The sequence below is a fragment of the Sorex araneus genome, chromosome 3 (assembly GCF_027595985.1).
Source record: "Sorex araneus isolate mSorAra2 chromosome 3, mSorAra2.pri, whole genome shotgun sequence".
NCBI lineage: Eukaryota > Metazoa > Chordata > Mammalia > Eulipotyphla > Soricidae > Sorex > Sorex araneus.
The window spans coordinates 164252288-164280129 of record NC_073304.1 but is presented as its reverse complement, the minus strand read 5'-3'; the positions used below and the strand labels follow the sequence as shown (position 1 = coordinate 164280129).

The 27842-nt window shown below is 39.9% G+C and overlaps 1 protein-coding gene across 3 annotated transcripts in view; it reads left to right on the top strand.

The window, feature by feature from the left end:
* Positions 1-22362, top strand: part of ARHGAP20 (Rho GTPase activating protein 20) — a 65707-nt gene extending 43345 nt beyond the window's left edge. For all 3 annotated transcript variants that reach the window (XM_055130253.1, XM_004605037.2, XM_055130254.1), the window contains 9 exons: positions 343-420; positions 4222-4288; positions 5004-5189; positions 7359-7537; positions 8643-8804; positions 12757-12866; positions 15435-15621; positions 16812-16926; positions 18229-22362. In XM_055130253.1, the coding sequence (XP_054986228.1) occupies positions 343-420; positions 4222-4288; positions 5004-5189; positions 7359-7537; positions 8643-8804; positions 12757-12866; positions 15435-15621; positions 16812-16926; positions 18229-20057 (2913 nt within the window). In that variant the 3' untranslated portion in view covers positions 20058-22362. The remainder of the gene's footprint in view (positions 1-342; positions 421-4221; positions 4289-5003; positions 5190-7358; positions 7538-8642; positions 8805-12756; positions 12867-15434; positions 15622-16811; positions 16927-18228) is intronic.
* The last annotated feature ends 5480 nt before the right edge of the window (positions 22363-27842 follow it).

Below are 27842 nucleotides of genomic sequence, written 5' to 3'. Positions count from 1 at the left end.
TTAAAATTACACACTGCATTATGAAAATACAAATAGAGAAATGATGCTGAGGACCAACCTCCCTGTGGTGTGCGGAGGGTGTGATCCAAATACTTCCTATGAAAATAATACTTATTCTGCTTCTTAAAGACTTATTGGGATAGCCACTTATTTTAAGAGAAATTTTTATTATATTATAATGCATCATATACAATGGGCAGAAAATAATCTGTAGAAAAATTTGTTCTCTGTCTATGTGTTTTACCAGCAATTGAAGTCAAGATATGCCTTTGAATAATCACTTGGCAATGATTTGTTCATCTGTGACAAAGTTCTTATACTTCTATTTCTTTTTTTTTCCAGTTCAAAACTTTGAATGTTAAGAACTCTGAGACCGTAATCGAAGTCATCAATACCTCCCTCTCGGAGTTAGGATTAACAGTAAGTTACTCTGCTAGATACTCTGAATTAAAAACAAACTTTGACACCTTAGATTCTTGTAAATATCATCCCTTTAAGAAGAATTACTAAAGATGCAAGTATTATCCCTCAAAATAAAAAGGGATACGAAGGTTTTAATATTGGCTTAATGTTGTTTATTATTCTCTCATTTTGGAGTATGTGTGAATCAAAAAGAGATTAGGCTAACTTTTAGTGATAATATATTTTGGTGATAATATATTGATATTGTATATGCTATAAACATGTACAGTTAGGTGGATTGGTACAGGTTAGGTTTTTGGTCTAGTTTCAACCTCCTTTCTCCCTTGCCACTTGTTCAATAGATGCTGAATTCTTTCCCCATCATCTCCTCCTCTGGTTGTTCTCACTCACCTACTCAAACAAGGTGATGTGTTCTGGATTTGCTGTGTGGTACAATTTTAAGGACCAGATAGCTACTGTAGTCACTGGCTGCAGAGGGTGAAATGGCTGATGCCTATCATGAATTGTAAAAAACACAAACATGTACATGGAAAGGGTGATGTGATGTTTTCGAGGGCTCTTGAGGCCTCTCTCTCTCTCTCTCTCTCTCTCTCTCTCTCTCTACTCACATTCAGTGCTCTTGAGACACTGTGTATGGACTGGATCGGGATGGCTCCTCCTTTGTGCTCTGCTTCTCTGTGTGCAGCTGTACTCTCTTCTGTCTATCTCTGTCTCTGACTCTCTGTAGTCTCTCCTCTGATCTCTTCTGACCTCTCTCTGTCTCTGTCATCTCTCCTTTGGTTTCTTCCGATCTCTCTTCTTCCAGTCTCTCTCTCCAAAGCTCTTCTGCTTCAGTCTCTGGAGCCCCACTCACTCTCACTTCTGACTCTGACCTGATTTTGATTTTCACTCTACTTCTGACACTGACTCTGATTCTGTCTCTCACTTGCTTTGTGCTTTTTCTTTCCCCTGCTTCTGGCTCCAATGACTCCCTGATTCTCTTTTGCTTTGTGCTCTGCTTCTGTGTCTTCTCCCTCTTCTCTTACAGTCTTAGTTTATATAGCAATCACATAGGGTAGTGACACAAAGATGGGTTGAACATAAACTAATCAACAAAGAGGGATAAGACCACTCCTCCAGGAGATTAAGAAAATCTCATCTAAGGAGATTACTGCAGATTACTAGGAGATCCACCTAAGAGCGGGATTCCATCCAGGGTGTGTTGCTTTCTTCTTTCCTCAGCTAGTAATCCACTTAAGTATTTGTAGTAAATCTCCTTCTAATATTTCTAGCAATGTCATTTTGTATGAGCACAGTAAGAAATATATCAGACTTAAAGTTTGGTTCTTCCTGAGGACATCTCACTACATATTCCAGATCATAGTCCTCAGGTCAGGTTAGTCTTCCTAACCCCAGCAGGGTTCTAGTCTCGTCATTACTTTTGGATCATGACAGCATTTGTCTATGACCATGCTCTCAACTTATAGTTGAGTATTGTGGCACTTTGGCCTGGCCCATTTTGATGCCAGGGTAGCTCAGAGCTTGCCCTGGGTCCTTGGGACTCTGCTTTTGGGGTACTAGGAACTAAGGGCAACTGAGTTGAGAAAGCAGATGCCCAGGAGCAAATATTATTGGAGTCAATCAGCTCCCAAGTTACAAAGCATAATATTATGTCCATACAGAAAGGACATTGCTTTAAAGTAAACTAAGTTCCCTGCAGCAAGGCTAAAAGGACAAACCCAATGTTATCCTACAATGAATTACTAAATGCAAAAGAAAGCTTTATGTGGTGGATTTAAGGAGCATTCATATGCTGTGTTTTTTGTTTTTGTTTCTTGGGGTTGTTTTTATCTATTACTGGAAAAGATTGGAATGAATGTTTGAGGATGGGTAACAAGAAAGAGCTGGGAAATTCTCGTCTCTGACCTACTAGTATAGAAATGCCACCACAGAGTTGATGCTTATGTTAGAGGCAGTGACTTTCAGAAGGATGCAAATAAAAGAGAGCACTGGTACGCCACTACTTCTTGAGTGAGAATCTTTCTAAGTGCTCAAACAGTGTTGTTACATGTTAAGATAGACCTTCATCTTAAGTTTTCTTGTAGAGCAAATGAAGAATGAGGGGACAAACAAAATTTGTAATAGTAAATTTAACTTATTACATTGAATATTAACATATTTAATTGGTATAAAATATATTAATATGTCCTTAATTCGACTTTGTACAGCATCTAGGCAAAGCATCTAAACCAATGTACTATCTCTCTGGGCCCTTGAATTTTAGACAATAATTAAATGTTGGAAGAAAGTGAATTAAGAGGAAACAAGAAAGATTCATCTTTCCTCATGTTCTTATTTTTGCTTTTAATTTGCCTAGTTATCAATCATCGAAGTTATAAATATTCTACTGAATATAATTTAGAAGATTGATGAATATTGCTATAAAAATCATTTGAAATTTGGGTTATTTGGTTCTACTCTTCTTACGGATTCTTGGTTTCAAACACTACATAAAAAAAGGGGTTTATTAGCGTTCTTCCTATTTGCAGTAACAGTTTTTGGTGATAGGATCACTGTATCACTGTCATCCCATTGCTCATCCATTTGCTCGAGCAGGCACCAGTAACATCTCCATCGTGAGACCTGTTGTTACTGTGTTTGGCATATTCAATATGCCATGGGTAGCTTGCCAGGCTCTGCCGTGCGGGTGAGATACTCTCAGTAGCTTGCCTGGCTCTCCGAGAGGGACAGAGGGGTTGGCTGCATGCAAGGCAAATGCCCTACCTGCTGTGCTATCGCTCCAGTCCTGGTGATAGGATAGGAAAAGAGTAACAACAAGTCTCACAATGGAGATGTTACTGGTACCCGCTCGAGCAAATCTATGAACAGCGGGATGACAGTGCTACAGTGCTGTTGGGATGGTGATAGGATAGAAGAGGAAATTATAAATTGGGAGGTGGGAAAGATGGAATTCTCCATGACCAATATCTTCTATTAAAGGTGATCTTCTAATCAAAAGGGAAAGGTAAGGATATTCAATACTACCCATCTGTTCAAATGTCACTTAAGACATTGTTTGTTTTATCCTCTCAGAGGATACAGCAAAGTTGGCCTAATTTTATACCTTTCATTTCAAAGCTTGAATATTGTTGTATTATAGTTCTGCTAGTGAACAATTTCTTTTTTTATCATGACTGGACCTATTCTCTAGATAGAAGTTTTGTCCTTTCTGTCCTCACAAGTGGACTTGCCTAAAATGAAACAAATGTAGACATTGTGCCAGATTCCTTTTTCCTCAGAGATTCTTGATCATTCTCCATCTGCCAAGAAGCATCTGAGGCTAGTAATCAGTATCTAAAATATTTCTTTATCTGCACAAACATAGCGTATTTGAGGCTCTTTGGATAACTGCTTGTGTTTGCAGGGGATTGTTGGGAGTTTAAATCCAATATTCTCAGACACAACTAGAGAGAGACAGACGAGTGAGGGAACTACAAATGAGCTCTTTAGAAAACCAAGGCATTTCTTTCTTGAAAAATATATGTGATGTCATGGTTTTTTGTCTGCTACCAGCAGCAGTGAGGTCCTGATGATATTGCAGTTCATGCCTTCTTAGTCATCACTAAGGTGAAAATGGCACAATTCTTGGGTCCTTGCTGAAGGACTGCAGAAAGATTGTAGGAATCAGTGCTGTTGGCTTTACAAAGGCAAAAACTTTAACCCCCACTCCCACTGGCATTATTACCTTGTCCTCTGTGGGAAGAAGCATAGGAATACCTTTATTCATTTATAAAATAGGAATTTTCTTTTTTCTCCAAGGGCACTGAAAGGGATTATCAGTTGTGGATTCATACTGGAAAACTGGCATCACCGTATCTTCTAGTAGGTAAGTTTCTGAAAATTTGAGATAAATGGGTATGTTTTTATAACTCCAGAGAGCTCATATTTGGTCTGAAAGCTTAACTACTAAATATTAAGCATGAATACTAAATATTAAGCATTTCCAGAGTTGTAGTATACTATTAGGTACTCTCAAGCACCTAATAGTATAGTTGGGAAGATAAGTGTGGATTTTCCTCTTCAACAAGCAAAAACAGAACTAGTTTGCCAAACTTTAAAAAAAATATTTAAGCAGTATGTATTATTTATTTTTCTTCTCTACATGCTTACCTTTCATATGCAGTTCTTGAATTATTTTTCCTTATAAAATTAGACTACCCATTAAGGTTTGCTAGTTTGACCCTCATGATGCCACATGGTAAGTAGGTTAAGTTATACTAAATCATAGATTAGTGATGGAGTGACCACAAGAATTTGCTGAAGAGTCGATATCTTCTGCTTAACTTCAAAAAACCAGACTGCCTTTAAACACTATTCATTTCTATGCCAACACAGGAAATGTGTATTCTAAACAACATTGTCTTTTTCTTTGCCCTTTTTCCCCTTCACCACTTAAAACTGCTTTGGTGGAGTCCTTCTGTGAGTGGACGTAGGGATGAGTAGACAGAGGGCCGAGAATAGATCCTAGCCTGTTGCAGAGTGCAGCACCAGCACCACTACCAGTCAGCCTGATGTCTCCATTCAGGTTTTTCTCTGTGTAGGTCACGAGTTCCCTTATAGCATCAAAATGAGCCATGTCAGAAGCAACCTTGGCATCATGGTACCGAAGACTAAGGACATAAATTTCATCCAGCAGCAACTCTTAACAACAGAACACCTGCCTCCAGGATCGAGATGCCAGTTTATTTTGAAACCCACCCGCAGGACTCCTGGTTTGACCATGAATGGTGGGTAACTGCTCCTCTGTGCAGGGCTGTTGTGTTTTGAAGCAAAAGGTTTTGTTCCTGAAAACAGTACCAAGATCAAACCTGCAGTCTGGTGAGGTTGCTGTTGACATAGCCTAACGCATAGGTAGTTTTAGGAGGTGGTTATTACAGTATGTCTGTGTCTTTCTGTATTATTCTTTGCTCTTGAACTGTAGGCACATTACAGAGTTGGAGGCTCCAGACAGTGATGCAGGTGTTCAGTGCCTTCTTGATACTGTCAAACATTGCACTGTGTGTGTCTCTAAATAGTCCCATATTCAAAAGAGGCAGTTTGTGAGGGCCCCAGGAGACTCATTCCCTACCCGCATCCTGGTTCAGATGATTTGCATAGAACTCTCCTTTTGGCCCATTCATCTAACCTGCATTCCCTTGAAGCCTAGCCATCTCCTGCTTTTTCCATAAATTAAAAAAAAACTCTAAACGATACAGTGATATTAAATTAAGGTGGTCTCAAGTACGAGCTTTTAAGTCTTTAATCTGAAAATGAGATTTTTCTGTTTTTTTTCTGTTGTGAACAGAAACCAAGTGTCTGTATTTGCAATACAAACTAAATAACCATTGAGATAGCGAAAAGTTCATGCTGAATTTCTATCGTTGTCTTTTGTCAATTTGAACCCACTGAGAGACCCAGCAATAACTATCTTATACATCTACCACATACACCCTCATCCCTTTTTCCTATTTTTTTTTTAGTCACTCCTGACTCTGCTCAGGGATTGAATCTGGGTTGACCATGTGTGTTCAAGGCAAATGCCTTACCTGCTGTACTAACTCTCCATCCTCTAAGAAATTTGCAGGGACAGTGCTTTCCAGGAAACTTGAACATAACAGGCCAGATGATGCATGCATATAGACAGACAGATATGCATATTATGGAATATTTTAGGAACTCTTGTGAGACCATCGTATTTCATTTGCTATTTTTCCAACTTAAATCTTGTCTCACAAATTGTTTGTGTAAGTTACCACAAACAATACTCCTTTACCCACTTCAAGGAAGTAGTTAAGACTTTGTGAAAACTTTCAATCACATCAGTCACAGTTTTAAAAGTCAAGACAAAGTTTGATTTAGTATCTGGCAGAAAGACAGATAGGAAATATTTATTTTAATATTTATAATGAACTAGGCAGACTGAATAAAGGTTTAATTTGGAAAAATGAAAGACTGATTACTTAAAAATTTTTAGTGACTTAAGAAGGGAAAGTTGTATTTTATTTTTTTAACATTTTTAAATAAAATTGTTTATGATGATTTGTTACATTCAATATTCTAACACCAATCCCACCACCATTGTACCTTCCCACCACCATTATTTCCAATTTTTTCAACCATCTCCCAAGCCTACCCCTATATCAGACCCTGAATCATGTATTTTATATTACTTGTTATAAATAATTTGCTACAAATAGTCAAAAGATATTCACTTATAAGAAAGTGTGTGAAGATTGTTGTATCTCACCATGGAGCCCTTAACCCATGTATAAGAGATTAGGAACATGTTGTTACAGGTTAAGCCTTATGTCTTGATATCCTGTTCATCGAGATTGGTTGCCTTGTACTTTCCATCCCATCCAATATGGTGTGCTCCTCCTGATTTCTCAGTGATGCTGAGTTTGAGATGTTGCTCCAAGAATTCTAAAATTTTGAATGGGGTGGTACACCAGAAGTTAAATTTTAACTGGATTGTAATCACCTGTATTTTAAAGTGACTCTTTTTTGATCAGAGGCCTTGAGTTTCAAAAGTAAAAAAACACAGTTCTAGGTTCACATCCCCCCTCTGCTTGACCTTCAGGGGTCAACTAGAAGTGACTTAATTTGTTACGTCATGACATGTGGGACATAGTTCTTCTTCTGCATGTTTGCATCTCCTTTTTGATGCATTCAACTGTTTCTGTTACCTCAGGAAGCCTTTCCTTGACTTTAAGAAACACAGTGCCAAAACTCTAGGGTTTGCTGATGTCTCAAAAATAGGGAAGTAGCCCAAAATTTAGTTTCAGTGATGAAAATATCAGCAAGAAAAGACTTTTATGGAAGCGTTTTTTTTCTCTTTGAACATCACATGGAATGGGAAGCATAAATGAAGTGGTCAATTCAGTTACCTTTTCTACTGATCTTCTCCCTAAATCCAGGACACAGAAATTTTCTGCGACGAAGATCTGTTATAAACTGGGCATTTTGGAAAAGCCCTAACACACAGATGGACAATGGATTAGATTCTGCCTTACCAACATCTCCTGTGACAGGAAAACTGTTTGGCATCTCTTTGCCAATCATATGCGAAAATGACAATTTACCAACACCAATCATGGTGAGTCCTGTTTTGTCCTATAACACCAACAAGAAGGGGAAGGCTGGCAAAAGAGAACTTTGAGGGAAATCTCTTCCCAAATGGAAGGACTATAGATACCTACATGCCTGAGAATATAATTAGTAACTTAAAGGATACAAAACCAAACTGAGATCTAGCAGAATTCTAGAAAGGTTGAGATTATCTAGTCTACTGGTTTTAGGAAAACATCACATAAGCCAGCTCAGACCTATTAGAATTTGCCTTCTAAACAGAGAATCCACAATTTTCCCTCACCCTCTTCCTTGAACTCAAAAACTATCCTGAAAGCCAGTTTCAATTTAGCAGCAGAGACTAGTTTAGAGAAGACTCCTCCATGGGTTTTATCAGTATTTTGATTCTTGGCATATTTGGTTACCATTCATCAATGGAGTGGCTCAGAAGATAGGCACCATTTCTTGAGTTTCCTCCCTAGATGAATATGGTATGTGCCACTGCATCCCATGAGACACTAATCAGACCACTTTTTCTTTCACCACAGATTTAGGGAGTAGTTCTCCTCCTACTTTATGTTACAATGCCGGGGGTCCAGTATCAGGTATTGGCATAACCAGGTTTCAGAGTCCCCTGGTTGCTTGTCTCTTCCTTCTAGCACAGGACAGAGCTAGAAAGAGAAGTACAAAAGGTATTCCAAGGGAATGAAGTAGAGAAAACTTCCACCAGAGGAAAGTGTTGAGATTTTTGCAGAAGGTAGCAAACACACAAGTGGAATGAAATATGAAACAGAAAAAAAGAAAGGCAAGTGGAGAAATTTGGCAGAAATATTTTCATATTTGGGGTCAAGGAAGTGAATTGGGAAATCTGTGTTAGAAAGTAACAGGAAAATACTGAGGAAGAGAGAGGTTAGCAGAGAAATTTGGCTTTCAAATGACTATTGGTTTGCTGAATAAAAAAGATGACCTTGAAAACAAATGTCTGAAGTAAAATGCCTTGATGGGATGTTGACTACAATAGCATGAATAAATAGAATGATGAAATACCAGGGAAAAAAATTGGCTTTTGTCCTCCTGGCAGTTCTCTAGTGATGCCCCGATATGAAGCACCATTCTGCTTTTCCTCCCTACAGAACATGCTATGGCTCCTTTATGAGAGGGGGCCCTTGACAAAAGGCATATTTCGTCAATCCGCAAATGTGAAGGCCTGTAGGGAATTAAAAGAAAAATTAAATGCCGGCGCTGATGTACAGATTGATTGTGAGCCACTTTTTGTGGTAGCCTCCGTTTTTAAGGTAGGAAAGGTTCTCCCTTAATCCACTCTGTACTGTGTAGCTCGGGAGAAAGACAATGGGTTTTCCACACATAATAGTCTCCTAAGAAATTTCAAACCTGAAGTGTGCTTAGGAAACAATCAGGAGTCAGAGCGATAATACAACTGTTAGGGCACTTGCCTTACACACAGCCTAGCAGGATTCAATTCCAGGCACCTTCTATTGTCCCACAACACCTGGCAAGTGTAAGCCCTGAGCAAGGCTGCATGTGGCCCAAAGACAAATACAAAACAAACAAAAAAATAAATAAAACATACTTTATCAGGTCAGCATTGAGTTTTTTAAAAGCCACCATTAAGTCTAAGAGAGAACACAGCACGTAAAATATTTGCCTTGCACACAGCCCCAAAACATATAACAGAAGTCTGCATAGCATGATTATCAAAGCAAACGTGCTGATTATAAGAACTTTCTTCTCTCATTCTACCTACCTTCCTAATACAGGCAAGATTTTCTAAAGTGAGCTCACTAAACTTGAAAACAAAAGTTTGCCACAGTAAGCATTTGCCTAAGGAAGAGATATTGCTTGGGCGGCGGGATGGGGTAGGGTTGGGAAGCCACTGAAAAGTCCACTCCTTTGAACCTTCACGGTTCCTGCTGCAGCCCACTAATGCCTTCCCAGGAGCACAATCATGTGGTGCCAGTGATTGAAACTGGGCCTCCTCCATGCAAGGCATCCTCTCTCCAGTCCACTACCATCCCTTGGAAGTGAAGGTGGAGTAGGAAGAACAACAGAATCTGGGCTGCCTTTCATAAAGTCCTCCCACCATCAGCCTTGTTGGGGTTCCTCACCCTTAAACTTAGGATATCAGAGTTTTATCCACAGTTGAGCTAGAGATTAAAAATGCAGAGTCAGAGCCATCTTTTAGCAGAGTTTTGAACTTTTAGATTTGAACTCACAGAGCTTCTGCAGACTTGCTTTCAGTTCCCACTTCTCAGCAGGATTGGAATGCACCAGAGCCAGGAGAGAGAAAGGTCCTGGAATAAATATATGCAACTAGACAGGGTGGGGTGGTGGGGGATGAGGTGGGGGTGGTAAGAGGGATACTGGGATCATTGGTGGAGGTGAATGGGCGCTGGTGGAGGGATGGGTAAACGATCACTGTATGACTGAAATGCAAACACAAATGTTCATAAGTTTGTAACTGTACATCACAGTGATTCTCTAATTAAAAAAATTTTTTAAAAAAAGAAGTATGGTGAAATGGCACACTGTGCCAACCCTACCGAGTGCAATTTATGAATAGGGAAGTGGGCTGGCTCTGCTCCTTGACAACTCTGCAGTAGATGTTTGCAATGAAGCAACTCGAGAAAGAACTAGAGAATGGAGCTAGGTCCTATCATCTGGTTTGGCCAGAGTTTCTGATGACATGTCAATCCTAAATAGAAGCCAAGGTATACATGTGTGCTGACCCAGCTCTAACACTGGAAAGGAAACTTCTTTTCTGTTTTGAGATGTCAAGTTTTCTCTCATCTTTAAAGAATTTAAACCACATGTCTTGAAATATAATTTTATTGTTGTTCACAAGGTTCAAAATTTATTTAAAATTTTTTTTTACTAATTCCTAAGGTTACACAAAACAAAACTCTAGAAGAGTTAAATTTCAAGTGACTTGTGCAAAAATAAGGTGAACAACTATCAGTGTCATGGAAAGTCTGTCCAAGTGGGTCCCAGCTATCTGTTTGCAAGCAGTTACCAGAAACATCATACTTTAAGCTTTATTTTAATTTAACAACACTGGCATAGCTCTCTCAAGCTGTAGTGCAAAGAAAACTGCTTGACATACTCGAATCTCTCAGAGCTTTGGGGAAAAACTCATTGGAATCATCTTATCAGTATTCACCTTGAGTTAGTTAGGAACTCGGGGATAGGAAGTGAGGGTCCTTTCAGTCCAGTGCCTGAGATAGGGGTCTCGTTTCATAATTGGTTTTTCCAGCTATGGAAAACTCTTTGAGAAATTACAAGGTATTGTTCAAATGTAGATTTAAGATGGAGTAGGTTTTTTTTCTTTCAAGATAATATTGTCAATACTTTTTTCAACTGAGATTTTAAGTGAGAACTATGATCACTCTGCCTCTTAGAACAAATTTTACCTCTTCAAGATCTGACTTATAAAGTATGTTTAGAAACAAAATCAGTTTGGAATTAGGAAAATGCAATAGCTTGACTGCACGTAAAAATAACTCTTTCTTGATAACATGTTTGAATGATAGTACCAAGGTACATTTCTATCAGAAGTTAGAATAGAACAGAAAAAAAGATTGAGTCAGTCATGTTCCTACTTATTAAACTAGTTTGTTATTTGGTAACATGACAAGAGGGTTTTTTTAAACAGTCATAAATACATTCTAGCTTCCATTTTATTTTTTTAAATTTTATGTGTTTTAAAAAAATTTTAGAGCATTACAGAGCCATTCATGATTGAATTTCAGTCATACAGTATTCCAACACCCATCTCTCCACCAGTGTACATTTCCTAGCACCAGAGTCCCCAGGTTCCCGCCTATCACCGCCCATCCTTTGCCTGACTTTTTGAGAGCCACTTCTCTCTCTCTCTCTCTCTTTCTCTCTCTCTCTCCCCTCTCTCCCTCTCCTCCCTCCCTGCCTCCCTCCCTCCCTCCCTCCCTTCTTCCCTTCCACTCTCTCCCTCCTTTTGGGCATTGTGTATTGCAATATTGATACTGAAAAGTTATGAATAATATTGCTTACCTACTTTTAACCCTCAGATCTTGTCCATCATGATCATTCCCAGTTATTATTGTTAAAGCAGTCACTTCTCTATCTTACCTAGCCTCCACCCCACACACACTTGTGGTGAGTTCCAACCATTGTCCTCCTAACCACAAGGGGTTTTTTAATGGCCATAAATAAAATATCAGCTACAGTTATCTGATCTTCCCATATCTCCATATATATTTGACCATATGACAAATTGCAGCAGATCCATAATGACCTCTACTCTGTCTGGGAGGAGGAGTAAATAAATAAACTATTATTTACTTTCAAAATAGTCCATCCTTGCTTTGGGGGCTGCTCAATAAACTAACAGGCACCCCAGCTCAAACATTAACTATTAAAACATGGCATCTAAATAATGAGTTGTGACTTACCTATGCTAAGGTATGTAGTAAGTAAAATCAACAATTTAGTTTCTCAGCAAGAGTTGAAGTTGCTAAGTTTAGAGTCTCATCTATCTTTCTCTTGTATGAACTTACAAAAAGGCAGCCTACTTCCCAGGCAGTGCTGGAGACCTGGAATGGAGATCAAACTTTGCAAGTTCAACTTTATGAATACTGTTTCGGGATATCTTTTTGCTGATGTCATACTCTGCTTCCATCAACCCCATATATAGAGCCTCGAATGATTTCTTCCCCAAACCTATCAGAGAACTTATGTAGAGAACACTGGGAGAAATTGGAGTGTCTCTGCCAAGAATGGAAAGTAGCAGGGAGTTTGTGTTCTTCACCAGACTAGCCTTCACACCTCAGCCAGTGCCTGTCCCATCTGAGTCAATATGCGTACAATGACTAGATGGCTGCTTACCACATCCCTAACCTCAGAAAGACCATCTTCATGCATCTATTTCTCTGAACTAGTGGTCTAAAATGTGTGTGTTTGGGGGGGGGAGGGTGCTGTATGCTTAAATTGCTACATGTACACAAAAGAAAGTGGAAGTTTCAATAAAGTTCAGTCTTTAGTTACTCCTCTAGTTTTGGGTCAGAAGAGAATCAAATCAAAACTAAAGCATGTGTTTGTAAGAGTAAATGTTAGTAGAGAGTTAACCTAGTATTCTGTTTCCCAGAGAAGGGAGAAAGAAATTTAATGAATCTTCCCATCAGTAGGTTTTCTTCTTTGTCCCATACATAGGAGCCTTATAAGTGACTTAAAATATTTTATTTTCTTCTATATAAGGATTTTCTGCGGAGTATTCCAGGTAGTATATTTTCATCAAACCTGTTTGATCATTGGCTTTCCATAATGGATGAAGTGAATCATGAAGAGCGCATCCATACTATCCAGTTGTAAGTGTGCTACTTTAGTCATGACTCAAAATCTTTTTTTAAATGTATAACTTGTATATTAAAGTAACAATGACTAATAAAATCACAGTTTGAAATAGTAAGAGCCAGAAAGATAGTCGCAGCAGGAGAGTGTTTGCCTTACATGCAGCTAACACAGGTTCCATCCCTGGCATCCCATATAGCCCCCTCAAGCACCACTGGATGTGACCCAGAAACAAGCCAAAATGAGAGTATATTAGCTGCTGTCATTGTTACTTCATCTCTAATCCTACAACATGGAATTCTTTACCTTTATAAGAATCTGATAAGAAATGAAACCAGTAGCATCCATAGCTAATGCTCTAGACCAAATCTTATCATTGACAGTCTTAATTTTGTTAAGTATTTAACCAAACAACTCCTAAAATGTCTAACTCAACATTGGATTCCTTCATTCAAGGAACACAAGAGTCTGATCAAGAAGATAAACTAGGAATTACAGAACTTCTCATCAATGCTATAAGACATAACTTGGGGTGGGAGCTTCCTGGAGGGGCGATGCAGAAGGCTGCTCACTGTTAAGTGTCAAGGGAGAGGGTAGTTGTAAAATCTCTCCATCTTAATCAGAGAACACATGGCTCTGCTACAAAGGGAAGTTTATAGCAGAACTCTCCACCCTTGTCCCTGAATATTTTCTTTATTATGAGAGAATAAGAAAGATATGTCTACGTTAACAAAAAGCAACACTTCACCTGTGAAAACCCAAGAATCACTTATTTTTGCAAACACTAGTTTAGTAGTCTTTTCTGGAGTAGCTTTATAATTTTTTTTATTTGAATGAATCAAAGTGAGATACAGTTATAGACTTACAAACTTGCATGATTACATTTCAGTCATACAATGTTCAAGTACCCATCCCTCCATCAATGCCCATTCTCGATCACCAATGGTTCCAGTATCCCTCCTGCCACCCCCATCCCTTTCCCCCTGCCACCTCTGTGGCAGGCACATTCCCTCTTTTCTCTCTCCTTCTGGATAGTATGGTTTGCAATACAAGTATTAAGCAGCCATCATGATTGGTCCATAGTCTACTTTCAGCATGCATCTACCATCCCGAGCAAGCTGTCCAACCATCATTTACTTAGTGGTCCCTTCTCTATCCCAACTGCCTTTTCTCCCAGCACATGAGATCAGCTTCCAAGCTCTGGAGTGATCTCCTTGACCCTTATCTCTACTATCCTTAGGTGTTAGTCTCCTATTATGTTACTTTTTATTCCCAAATGAGTGCAGTCATTCTATATCTGTCTCTCTCTTTCTGACTCATTTCACTTAGCATGATACTCTCCATGTCTACCCACTTGTATGAAGAAAGGTTCCTGAAGTCCCTCTGGAGTCACTTTGAAGTGGTGAATTATCTAGACAGCTCTTGATAAACTACGTTCTTCTATGAACAAAAGAGGTCTAGCTCTGTAGGTGTCAGAAATCAAGGCCATGGAACAAATAGGTTATTACTTTCATTAGGATTTTGTGGGATGTTCCAAGAGAATGAACATCAGATGATATGATTTGTTGCTTGTCTTAGAGATTCTATCCTACAACCTAAGATAGCTCAAAGACTGATTATCTGAAAGTCAGAGAACCCCAAAGAGAGTGCCCTAGACAATACCTTCATTCTACTGAACTTCCTCAGCAATCTTGAGATTCCTTGTCAGTGTCCTTTGTCATCTTTCCTGACAGGCTCCACTCATTAGCCCATTTCATTGAACACAAGTGCTTCTGCTCACATGGGCGCAGCACCACCCACCTGATTTTGGCCACTGGCTGCAGATTCGATGTAACTCTCATGACTATCAATCATGGATCTGTTTCTCTGGATAATGGCAAACATCATTTTCAGGGACTAATTGTTGGAAATCCCTTCTGAGTTGCAGTCCAGACAGTGGTAAACATAGTGTGAGAGTGGAGGAGAATGCTAAGCTCAGAATGGAGCAAGGACATGTCCCAAGCTTAGATCTGAGGCCAAGTTTCTCACCACAAAATGCATTAAAATTTTTGTATTGCTGGAGCAACTTGATATTTCAAGGAGCACTTTGGGAGCTGGAGTATTAGTATAGCCGGTAGGACACTTACACATGGCCAATCCAGGTTCATCCCCACCATTCCATATGGTCCCCGAAACCTGCCATAGTGACCCCTGAGTGTAGAGCTATGAGGACCCTGAGTTCCATCAGATCTGCTCCCCCATGCCTGCCAAAAAAAAAAAAAAATAGCACATTGTTTAATTTCCTCAGAAAGCTTATGGCCTTTTTAGATTGAGAGTATTTGAAAATGTTTCTGAGTTTCAGGGAATATTTTAGGCAGCATTGTTTTACAAGCCACTCTTTACCACTTTTACATCTTTCTATACCCAATGCCCAGTATTTATTTGACCTCTGTACAGGCACTGCTTACTGAGTACACCATCATAAAAATTCTGCATATATGACTATGCTCTTGCTTTGCGTGGTTCCCCATGGACAGCAAAAGCTGCCTGGTCTATACAAGTTTTCTATGAAATGTCTTCTCTAAAGTGCCTTCTTCTTTCTTTAGACTCTTACAGCAGCTTCCAAGAGCGAACACCATTGTCCTGAAATACCTTTTTGGAGTGCTACACTGCATTGAGCAAAATTCCTCTCTAAATCAGATGAACGCTCTCAACTTAGCTATTTGCATAGCCCCTAGCATCTTGTGGCCACCAACAGATTCACGGGAAATGGAAAACGAGTTTTCCCAAAAAGTAATGACATTTCTTTTTCCTTTTGATGCCCCAGGGGACTGAGTTTTAATTTCCCATAGCATTTGGGGTAGTTCTGGTGTCTTCCTTAAGTAATATACTATACCTTACATACTTCACTGAACATGTTATCCTAGTCTGTTAATCTATTCACACATGGATGCCAGTGCTGCAATTTAGGTTAAGCCACATTCAAGTGTGAGCCACTGATGGTACACGCCAGCATCCACATGTTCAACAGAGAAGCACTCGCTATTGGGTCACTTCTCATTTCCCTTTAAGAATGCAAGTCCTTAAGTCTTCGCGTGATGAGAAAGCAACTGACAGTTATGAAGGGAAGAACTTCAAAGTGGGACAGGTCACGGTTCAATTCTCAGCCCACTACTACCAGAATAGATGCTCTTAGGAAAATCATTTGCATTGTCCACCATGTCCAAAAAATTGGAAGTGGTGGTAATATGGAACTCATAATCTATTGACTGGGAGGCACAGTCATGTACAGTGTACTTGCTTCCACCATTCTGCCTATTCCTCTGTCTCAGATACTGGGCTAAGAAATGAAAGATTTCAGTATTCATCTCAAGAGGGGCTGCTGCCCCAGGTGAAACCTTATCTCCTCCAACATCAGGGAATTCAAAGGAATGAACTTCATTGGCAGAGGCTGTGAGACAGAGGACAAACTCCCTCCTTCAGAAGAGCCCCATGAGCACAGCTTCTACCCACACTCACACACTGCATCAATACTTATCGGAGAGTGCTTTACAAATTTAAATGATTTATTATTTTGTCATTTCAGATATTCTAGATAGAGGATATTGAAAACAGTCCTCATTTTAAAGACAGAGTCATTAGCATAAAAATGTTAGCATTAAGTCAAGGTCACAAATAGTGAGTCTTCAAAGTATATCCCAAATAACATACTTAGATGGTGAGTTAAGACACTTGCCTTGCATATGGCAAACCCCATACCTAGCACTTTCTATGGTTCCCCAGCTACCACCTGGTGTGGCCCAAGTCCTACACCCTCCAGTCCCCAAAAATGCCTTGTGTTTTGTATTTTTTCCCTCAGAGGGGAAAAAAAAAGGCATTTCTACTTTGAAAGCAGACATTTCTCTTAGGATTCATGTATTAAAGGTGACTCAAAGAAAGGCTGTATAAAAACTGGTGCTTCCTTTTTTGTCCTTTTTAAACAGATTTTGAACCTTATTCAATTTGTAATAGAAAATTGTTACAGAATTTTTGGAGAGGAGATAATTTCCCTCTTTGGAGAAGTCTCTAAACGATATGATAGCAGAGAGAATATTCCAGGTATTGTAAAAAAACAAGATTTCTCTGGGGGTGTGGGGGACATGGACACTTGACTGGCACAGTGGGTGTTTCTTAGAGGGTAGGTCTTTCTTGTGAGTACAGGTCAGGGCATGGTGAGATCCATAGGTTCACTTGGTGAGGTCCCAGAATCCAAGCAACTCATTAGCAACTAGAGATACTATAGTTATTTTAGCCTCTTTTCAAATAAAGTTTTACTAGGACCCACATGTATTTTTGTTGCTATGGTTGAAGCTGTAACCAATGGCCAAATGGCAAAGTATAGGACTGGTTTTCTGCTGAGTGATTCCTGGGATAGAGTACTTGTAACTGAAAAACTAGTATTATGGCTGGGGTCCATGACTGAGTGGTCCTTGCATGTTTGAGGGCCTGTCCTCACCCTAGCACAGCTAGAAGGGGCAAAGCAGCAATTTTTCTCTCATCCTGAACAGCTTTTCTAGTCCTTCAAGTACCTCTCCAATAGAGTCTATTTTTCTGACTTGGAGGAAACCAGGGATTTCTCTTTGGGCTTGCACTGCTAACCCTGATTTTGAAATGTCTAGTCTCTCATAGGGCAAGCCAGCACCTGCTTGGCTTGTACAAAAAAAGGGACATAGTGGGGTGGTATTCAAAAAATACACAAAAAATAATTGATGTCATGTGGAAGGAGGTTTTGAACATGAAGTCCTGTCTGATCAATTACTAGTTATTTGATCTTCAAGCTGCCATACCTGCACCAATAAAATACAGATAAATTTAACTAATGAGTTTTATAAAGATTAGTCACAGGGACTGGAGCAATAGTCCAAACATCCACCAGTACCACGACCCAGACCTGATCCACCAACCAACACCACCAAAACCTAATACTCAAAAATCACTGGGCATTAACCTTCAAATATCATGATGTTTTGGTATATAAGGTATTAAAGAGAAATCAGTGGTTATTAGTAAATGGCTTTCTGAGTCTAGAGTTGTAGGTCTCCATCAGCGATCCATGTTAGAAGGCTGAGCCCAGTTCAGGACCTTGGTATACCTGGCATCGAGTCCTTATTTATTTATTTATTTATTTTTACTATTTCTTGTTATTTTGGTATGTCCTCATTACAAGGATGAATGTAGCATATGCCCAAGCAGTTCTTTTCCTACACTAATGTTTGGGAAGATTGTGACAGATCCTGCCCTCCTTGAGAGTAGGAAGCACATGAGAAGAAAATTCCATGGAAGACCATAATTTTTAAGGCACATGGACTGTATTTGTGGTAAGAAAAATGCTAATGAAAACTTGGTATTTTTTTCCCACAGACTCTTGTGTCCCTTTGAATGATTCCTATGACAGTCTGGAAAATGAGCTTGAAGACTTTCACCCATATGATACACCATGTAGTGATATCCAGCAGCTGGGGAGGGAGAGCAGAAGCCTCGATTCTTTTGCAGCACTTAGTGACATGGACACCACAGCGACCAGTCTCTTAACTCTCAGTGACTTGAGTTTAACTTACTCTAAGGAAGATTTAGAAGAAGACCCACCTGCAGGTGATCAAGCAGAGAACTCTGTCTTACTTTCAAACCCTCCCCTGGAGAGCCAAACCAAGCTCCCCTCGGACAGAGACGTAACTAAAAGTCCTAAGTGTGCCAGACGTCAGCGGCACTCCTCGGAGCCCACACTTTCCACAGAACCTTCTCTCAAGGAGAATGTTCCCCAGGAATCACCTGTGGATGCCACACTGGCCAATGCCGTGCTCTTTGCAAGCCCCCACCATGCCGATCACGCCAGGGATTCTTCAGGGGGAACTCTAGTCAGATCTGGGTCCAGCAGACTGAGCCTGTGCTCAGAACCAGCCCGTGAAACACCCCACACCCTCACTGAGGGCATTCAGGGGGCCCAGCCTTCAGAGCCCACCACACCAGGTGCCCCAGGCCTGAGAAGGCGGCAGCGGCGCTGCTCCGAGCCCACTACAAACAGCCTGAGTACAAAGTGGGCCTCTTGGAAAGACTTTTATCAAAAGAAGTTTCGCAAGAATAGCTGTGACTCAGTCCTTTCTCCAGCAGAAACTGACTGTTTGAAGCAAAATTCACTGCGCAAAGCAGAGAAGCAATGTTTAGAGAGATCTGTTACAGGCCTGGTGGGACTGTCTAAGAAGAATAAAAAGACCAACTCACCCACTCACCATTTCAGGCTATTTTCAAAGTCAAATGCTGTTATGTCATGCGATTCCATTTCGACACTAGGTAGTACCAGGGATGAATCCGTGGTCCCAGATCCTCGAAGCAGCTTCCCAGTACCCACAGAAGAAACCCAGAGGATTCGGCGTTCCTCCGAGCCCAGCACTGGAAGCCAGCCCAATGAAATGACTGACTCAATAGAACCACAGCCAGCAAACGCGGTGCACCTTACTCTGGAAGAGCGCCTGAAATGGCAAAATGCTCTGAAACTCGAGGGGCAGACATTAATTCGACAGAGCATAGCAATGGGTATCAAAGTAGGTAAGGACAAAGAAAATCGAAAGGAGGCATGTTCGTCAAGTATATCCTCCCTGGACACAACAGGCACCGTTCTTTCACAGGAGACTATGTTCTTCCAAAAATCTACATTTTCTACTACCAACAAAACCACCTGTCCTGGAGGGCCTGTGGTTCAAGTGGAATGTGAATCAGGGGACCTTCATTTGGATTCTCATGATGCCAGCCAGAATTTAGAAATAGCTTGTCTCTCATCTGGGCAGGCAAGAAGCCCCCCGACTCCTAAGAAAAAAGACACCTCAGGGTGGCAGGCACAGCTTCACTCCATTCAACCTGGCACATGGATAAGGAGCAGTCTAGTCAGTTTGAAGAATTGGTCTCTGAATAAGAAGGCCAGGACCATCATACCAGAGGAAAACTCTACTTTAAGAGAGGCCTCTGGCTGTCCAAAACCCATAACATCACAGGCAGCCCAGGAGGCCCACTGTGGCTTAAAAGCCAATGTCCCTGAGCCCTGTGGAAAGGCCTCCTGGGAGGGGGGGGACAGTAGGTCTGACTGTGCTGGCAATATGCCCCAAGAAACATCCCCCGTCTACTCGATGACACAGATTCCAACTGAGGACAAAACTCCAAGCCCAGACATGGTGACTCCCCAGGGGACAAAAACTTAACCAAAGTCATTTCATTGACATAAAATACTGATGGTGACAATGAGATCAGCAACTTGAGTAACAGTGACACTTTTTTTCACAAAGAATTTAGAGTCAAAGTCTTCCATAGCTACACATTTGGGAGAATTTCCTTTAGATGATTGGATTGATCCTATAGGAATTTTTCAATTCTAGCCAAGTTCTAGTGAAGAAAGCAAGTTGTCTTGAGCAACTAGAATCAAAGAGCGGATGCACCCAGTACCAGTTGTATCACTTAACACACACTGCAAGGCCTAAAAACTATAGACTATAGTAAACTCCCAACACAGCATGGAAATGTCATTTTAATGTCTGTCAGAGGGAGAAGACTGATGGCCACTTTGGGAAGAAAAGGAAATACCTCCCACAAAGTATGCCGAGAGGTGTCGAGCCTGCGTCTCGCCACTGCTGTGAGTTTGTGCACACACTTCAAAACTCAGCTAAATCAGTCCATCACTGACTACCGTTTGGCAGGTGAGAGGTACTTAACATGCTACCACGTGTGCTACCCCCTCCCCCAGCAACATGCCCATCGGGTCTTCCCCTATAACAGTTATTTATTGTTATTGGTCATTGTGCTTTCTTAATTTTTTATGGATTTCTCCCAAATTAGTTCCATTTGAAGACTGGCTTTTATATCCCATTTGGCTTATTGTAGAATCACGAGCATTTCTACAGTCTATTTACTTCATATTAGACTTGCTTAATTGGTATGAGATGATAAAATTGGCAGCTTACTCTAAATTAATTTCCTCAGCCATCAAGTTTTACCAAGTTGCTCAGAATTTATCTCTACAATCATCTATCAAATTTAGTTGCTCAGAATTTATCTCTATAATTATCCATCAAATTTATATGGACCTTTAGACACCTACTTTGACTAAGTTATTTTTCTTTGTCAGTAGAATATTTCTAAGTGTTGTGTAACATCTGAAGTGTAACTTAGTTGTTTTTTGTAACCAACTGCCAGATCAACATTGGTTTCTATGGAATTCATTTACTCTAGATTATTTTTCTTGTGCACCAGAATATGTTTACTGTGTCAAGTTGCTCAGACTCATCTCTCCAGTCACCCATCAAATGGACCTTTATATACCTACTTTGAATAAGTTATTTTTCTTTGCTACTGAATATTTCATGTCAAATTGCATCTGCATTTTAACCAGTTGTTCTCTGTAACCAACCTCCTTATCAGCATTTTATTTCTAAGGAACTACTTTAAATCATTTTTCTCGGCCACCAGAAAATAGTTACCATGTCAGGATACTTAGAACTGTCTGCAGACATCAAATGGACTTTTCTTATAATGACTCCCAATAAGTTACTTTTCTTTTCTACTGGACATTTCCTCATGTCAAACAACATCAACATTGTAACCCAGTTGTTCTCTGTCACCAACTACATAATCAACCTTTCTAAGGAGTCACTTCAAACTATTTTTCTTGGCCACCAGAAAATGTTGACCATATCACCATGCTCAGAACTATTGTCTGTAGTCATCAATCAATGGACTTTTCTCATTTTCACTCTCAATAAGTTATGGCTTAGCCATCATAAACCTTGGAAATATGCTTTCCCTATTGCCCCAAAAGTTGTATTTTTAAATGACTAGGAAAAAAATGTTTTCTGTAAGATAAAAGAATTACCTTTAGTATTATCTATAGGTGCTACCTACCTCTGTGGGGTATAGCCCTGTTTTTTTCTAACTCATGGTTTCAGAATTTCATGGCATATACCACCTTGGACGACAATGTGAAGCAGTCATCAAGCTACAGTAGCCAAATACAATATTCATAATATTCTATATCAAGGGAGAAAGGGTTCCAGGACCTGTAGAGCAACTTCTGTCAAAACTAAGCCATGCGAATAGAGATCTTGAAAAGCATGTGTAATACAGTCAAGGGATCACCTATCAACAGGTCAAAAGAGTTCTAGCCCTTATTTTCTTCTATTGGCAGGCATAAAAATCCCATAGAATGCATAAAATATAATCGTTTTTCAACATAACTTCTACCCTGATATCTTCAGCTGCCCCTAGAATACTTCATGTGAATATTGTCAATTGTATGAATACAGATATGCCATTTGGTTATATTGTCGCTTTATCCAAAAATGCTTTGAGTTTGTAAAATATCTGGATAAATTTTAAATGTATTTTTGTACTTGCAGAAGCTGCTAACTTTTAAAGCTGTTTTTAAAACACTGAAATGGATATGTATGAAGTCCATACTGTCTATTAGATAAATCCATACTATCTATGAAATAAAATTGCATTCTGCAAAATTAATCTACCAGAGAAATGTGATCCTTTATAGAATAGTTTTCATGAGCAACACTTCCCAACACTGGTAATTTGGTAGAATATTGAACTGGAATGTTCAGGCTTTCAGTCATAGGACATGGTAAGCTTAACCAGAGAGAGGTTTACTTTTGTTTTCAATGAATAACATACCAAATCAAGTCATGTTTTACACCCAAGTGTTCATTTCCTTTGGCATTATTCTCTCATATCAAAAAAAATTGTCAGTGGGTGCCAGAGTGATAGTACAGCAGGTAGGGTTCTTGCCTTTCATGTCGCTGACCTGGGCTCAATCCCCAACACCCCGGGACTGATCCCTGAGTACACAGCCAGGAGCAAACCCAGAGCACTGCTGAGTGTGTCCCTAAAACAACCACAAAAGTTTTGAAAAGACACATCAGCTCTTCTTGATTGTATGATACTTAGCTCATTTGGAACCATGTGATCAGAGCTGAGTCCAGGAGCAGAACAAGACATCTATTCTTTGAGGTCATAGAAAACATTAAATATTGCTATTTTTCAGGACTGCTGTCTCTTAAAGATCATTGAAGATAGACTGATTGTAGAAGTTGAACTATCAGTTTGAAGAAACTCAGAAAAACAGACCAATCTAAGAAGAGCAGTTTGCTGTGAACAGTTAACAAGCAAGACTACAGTCAGGCATGGCACTGAAATTTGGGGAATGAGGGTACAGACAGTGCAAATTTCTCCCTACATTTTACATAATACTAATAACCTATTTTTAAGCACCTTCATCTGATCCAGAAAAGAGAATAGAGCTGCTAGCAAGTGGCCAACCAGATTCAATGTAGTTACTACAGAAGGTGCCCCTTCTAATACATAAACTCTCCCTAAAATGTTTAGAGACTAGGCTGCAGGTTTTTGGGTATAACTGGGATGATTTGAAGTCTCATTTGAAGTCTCACTCAGAAGACAGTGCTAGCTGAGACCACCCTTTAGTGGTATGTGGAGTCTGTTTATGCAACACCAGAGTACATAGTTTCTCATACATGTATCTCTCTTACATGCAATTCCTATGTAGGTATTGCATAGGAATACCAACTCATTGAGAGAGAAACTCCGTGTTTCCTCAATGTATTTGTATGTGGCCATAGAAATGCAGCTTTGGAAGACATGATGAGATAAATGCTGAATGATTTTACTGAGATCATCTTTTTGATGGCAGAAACTTGGAATTAAATTTACAATGTCTTGCATCTTGATCTGCCATGAGGAGTGAATAATTTGGCTAAAACCTGTACTTACGAGGCAGGCCTATGACTCTGAGCAAGTTAAAGGAAGACGAGAAAGAAACTCCTGCCAAGTTTTAAGAACTGTGATGGTTACTACCTCAACCTTTTAGAATGGAAAGAAACAGTTTGCCTCTGCAAAGGCATGGCAAGAGTGAGAATCAAAGAAATTTCTTGAGTACAGGGAATATGATTGCTTGAAGGCAGTGCAAAGGTATCAAAGAATGAAAACTACTGCTGTAACCCAGTGGTTCTCAGTTTCCCACCACCATGGCCCCCTTCCAACCTTGTTTCTTTGTGAAGACCCTAGTGTCCTACCTGTTGGTCTGCTATTCTCATACCATGACTCTCCCATTTTCACCTGTGGCCTCTTTGGAATATCCTAAGGGCCTACAGGGGACATTAGGGTCCCCAGTTGAGACACATTCCTTTAAACCACGAATAAAAGTATTGGGTAGTGCTGAAAGAAAGTGAATAAGATTAACTGAACACTCACTGTTGGCATACATTGATCATCAACACATCATCATACTTGCTGCTTCACTTAATACCTCAACAGTCTTTGTTAATGGGCACATACAAAATATTCCAGCTTGTTTGGATTGAGACTGGGCCTCCTCCACCCAGATCCCCCTTTTTCCAGTAGCTAGGCAGTCAGACCCACAAACTGCTCCTGTCACTGTGTAATCCCGTCAACGGCCAAGATCCAGAGACTATAAAACAAATCTCCTGGAAGTGCGAGGCCGCATTCACAGTTTCGACCTCTTATTGTCTAGTTCTCACTCTGAGAACCTGGCAAACTACCAAGAGGATCCTGCCCGCACAGCAGAGCCTGGCAAGCTCCCCCTGGCGTATTCGATATGCCAGAAACAGTAACAATAATGTTCTCATTCCCCTAACCCCAAAAGAGCCTTCAATGCAGCACCGTTGGGAAGGATGAGTAGAGAGGCTGCTATCTAAATATGCTGGCTAGGACGAATGGAGACATTACTGGCACCCGTTCAAGCAAATCAATGAGCAATGGGATGACAGTGATGACAGTGACACAGTGATACTATGTTCAGTTTAGAAACTTATCCTGGGAAGTAAACAGGTAGGGCAATTCTTGCGCACAGTCTTCCTAGGTTCAATCTTTAGCACCCCATACCACCACCCATTTTGATCACTGCCAGGAGTGATTCCTTGAGCAAAAAGGTAGGAGCAAGCCCTGAACACCACAAAGTGTGACCCAAATTCACCCCTCCAAAAAAATGTTATGTATTAAAATTGGATAAGGTCAATTTCAGAGAAAGCAGGGACAAAATGGTGGGTTATAGATATAAAATTCATATGTGTATATAAAATAAAGTATCAGAAATGTAAAACAAAAAAAATTAAAAACAAATGAAATAAACCAAGCCATAACTATGAAAAGTTAAAAATTCCCCAATAATAAGACAGCTAGATAAACCCAGGAATAATATAGAACACAAAACAATGACCTAAAAGGATATAGTTAGCATGTATAGTGCATTCCACATGACATTAACAGAATAAATGTTCTCTTCAATTTCCCATCAAGCATAAACCAAGACTGACTCTCCCTTGGGCCTTAAGACAAATATCAATAACTTGAAATAATTGAAATCATACAGTATCTTCAAAAACTTGGAATTCAAACAAGGCACTCTAGAAAGTCCACAAGGTTAAGATGAAGCATCAAAGGAAAAAACATTTAAATCATACAATTAAATGAAAATACATCAAAATATGTGGAGAGATTTGTTATGGGAGATTTGGGGAAAAAATAAAAGCAAGGGAACAAACTTAATGAGATGAAAATAAACCCCTGGGTTCTGGCCACAGAACTAAGCAGGAAAGTGCTGGAAGAGTGAAGAGGGGTCTAAAATAAAATTTTTAAAAGGTCATCTTTCTTAAAGCAATCTACAGATTCAACATAATCTCTGTCAAAATAACAGTAGCAAAACCCTGAATAATCAAAGCAAGTCTGAGGGGAAAAAATGAAGACATTAAGCTCCCTAACTATAAACTGTGTTCCAGGCAGAGAGCTAGAGCAGGGGTTAAGGGGAAAGACAAAGGGGAGTGGAGGAAAAGGATGGAGAGTGGAAGGGAGGAGGGGAAAGGAGATGGGAGGGGAGGAGGAGAGGAGAGGAAGAAAGAGGAAAAGTGCCTGACATAGAGGCTACCAGAGGTGTGGGGGGTGAGGGAAACTGGGACCATTGGTAGTGGGATACATACTGATGAAGGAACGGGTGTTGAAACATTTTATTACTGAAACCCAATCATGAACAACTTTGTAACTGTGTAACTCATGGGGATTCAAAAATTAAAAAAAAATTTAAAGGTGCTTGCCATGCATGAAGCTGACCCTGACTCAATCAATTCTCAGCACCACATAGGCCTCTAAGCACAGAACTGGGAGCACCAAGAACTTACAGATGTAACCCAAATCCTTCCCCCTCCAAATATAAATATTTTAAAGCTGAATTATAAGGCAATACTAATCTTTTAGTAGTATTGTGAACAATGTGTTAGCACTGTAGCACTGTTGTCCTATTGTTCATCGATTTGCTTGAGCGAGCACCAGTAACATCTCCATTGTGAGACTTCTTGTTACTGTTTTTGGTATATCGAATATGCCATGGGGAGCTTGCCAGGCTCTGCTGTGTGGTTAGGATACTCTCAGTAGCTTGCCGGACTTCTCTGAGAGGGATGGAGAATTCGAATCCAGGTTGACCGAGTGCAAGGCAAAGGTCCTACCTGCTGTGCTATTGCTCCAGTCCAATGTGGTACTGGAACAAAAATAGTACAAAAAAATATATAGCAAAGTCTAAAAGCACATCCATATATGTATGTATATATAGAAATATATATATATATAAATGAAGACAGAGAGCACTAATATATGACAAAGGAACCAAATTTACACAATGAAGAAATAAAAAAAATTTTAAGAAACAGTCCTGAGAAAACTGACCTGCCAAAAGTTAAAAATATAAAAAAAGAGGGACTTAATCACTATCTAACACCATACCAAACACTTAACTCATAAAGGATTAAGAACTTGGTTATTACTCCCTAACAAGTCCAGGGAGATAATAACTCAAAGGGCTAAACTGCAAGCCTTGCATGTGGAAATCCTGGTTTCAACCCACCACAAACATGATACCTGGAGCATTATCTAAAGCACCAAGGGTGCTCCACCCATAGAATACCCCAAACCATAAAATACAAAGAAAAAAACATCAGTGATATACTCCAGGGCCACTAGAGCACAGCTGGATTTGGGATACTAAATTCCAATGCCAAGGGAAACAAAAGCAAACATTTCTAAAACACAAACAGGAAGCTGCATCCAATGAAATGGTGTTCAGACCACAGAACAAGAAGCTACCACCAAGACAAAAGGGCTACCACCAAGACAAAAGGGCTACCTACCAAAAAGAAGACGACATTTACACAGAAACACATCAGACATCTGACAAGGATCCTAGACAACTCACAACTCCACAATAATAAAACCTAGTCAAACCATTCACAAACAGGCAAAGTACCTGAAGAGAGATGTCTCCAGACATGAGGGGCAGGAGAGAAAGGTCCACACCACTTACTAGAGAAAGGAAAACTCAACCCAAAGTGTGATATCTCCTCCTATGAGTGGGAATGTTCTATCTAAAATCATCAGAAGCAACGAACATTGGTGAGGACATGGAGAAAGAGGAAGTCTGACACGCTGTTGGCAGAACGTCAACTGAAGCAATGTATCTAGAAAATGGTACAGAGAGTTCTTCAACATTTCAAATGGAGAGGGCAGAAATTTAGTAGAGCAGGTAGGGCGCTTGTTTTGCATGCAGCTGACCTAGTCTGATCCCCTATGGTCCCCTAGCCCCAGAGCTAGGAGTAATCCCTGAGCACTGCCATGTGTTGCTTTACATTTTTTTTTCATGAAATACCATTTATTGTTAACTGTTTCATGACACTCCAAAAGGATACTTTACCCCTATGTTTTCAGCAGCACTATTCACAATAAGCAAAACATGGAGTCAACCTAAATGCACATCAACAACTGATTGGATAAAGAAGCTGTGGAAAATAGACTCAGTGAAATACTACTAGTCAAATAGATTCTTCTGCTATTTCAATTCATTAAGTTGTGCCCTTTAGGATTAAACGGATGGAAAATGAGCTGATTAGCATGAAGTGAAGTGAGTTAGGAGT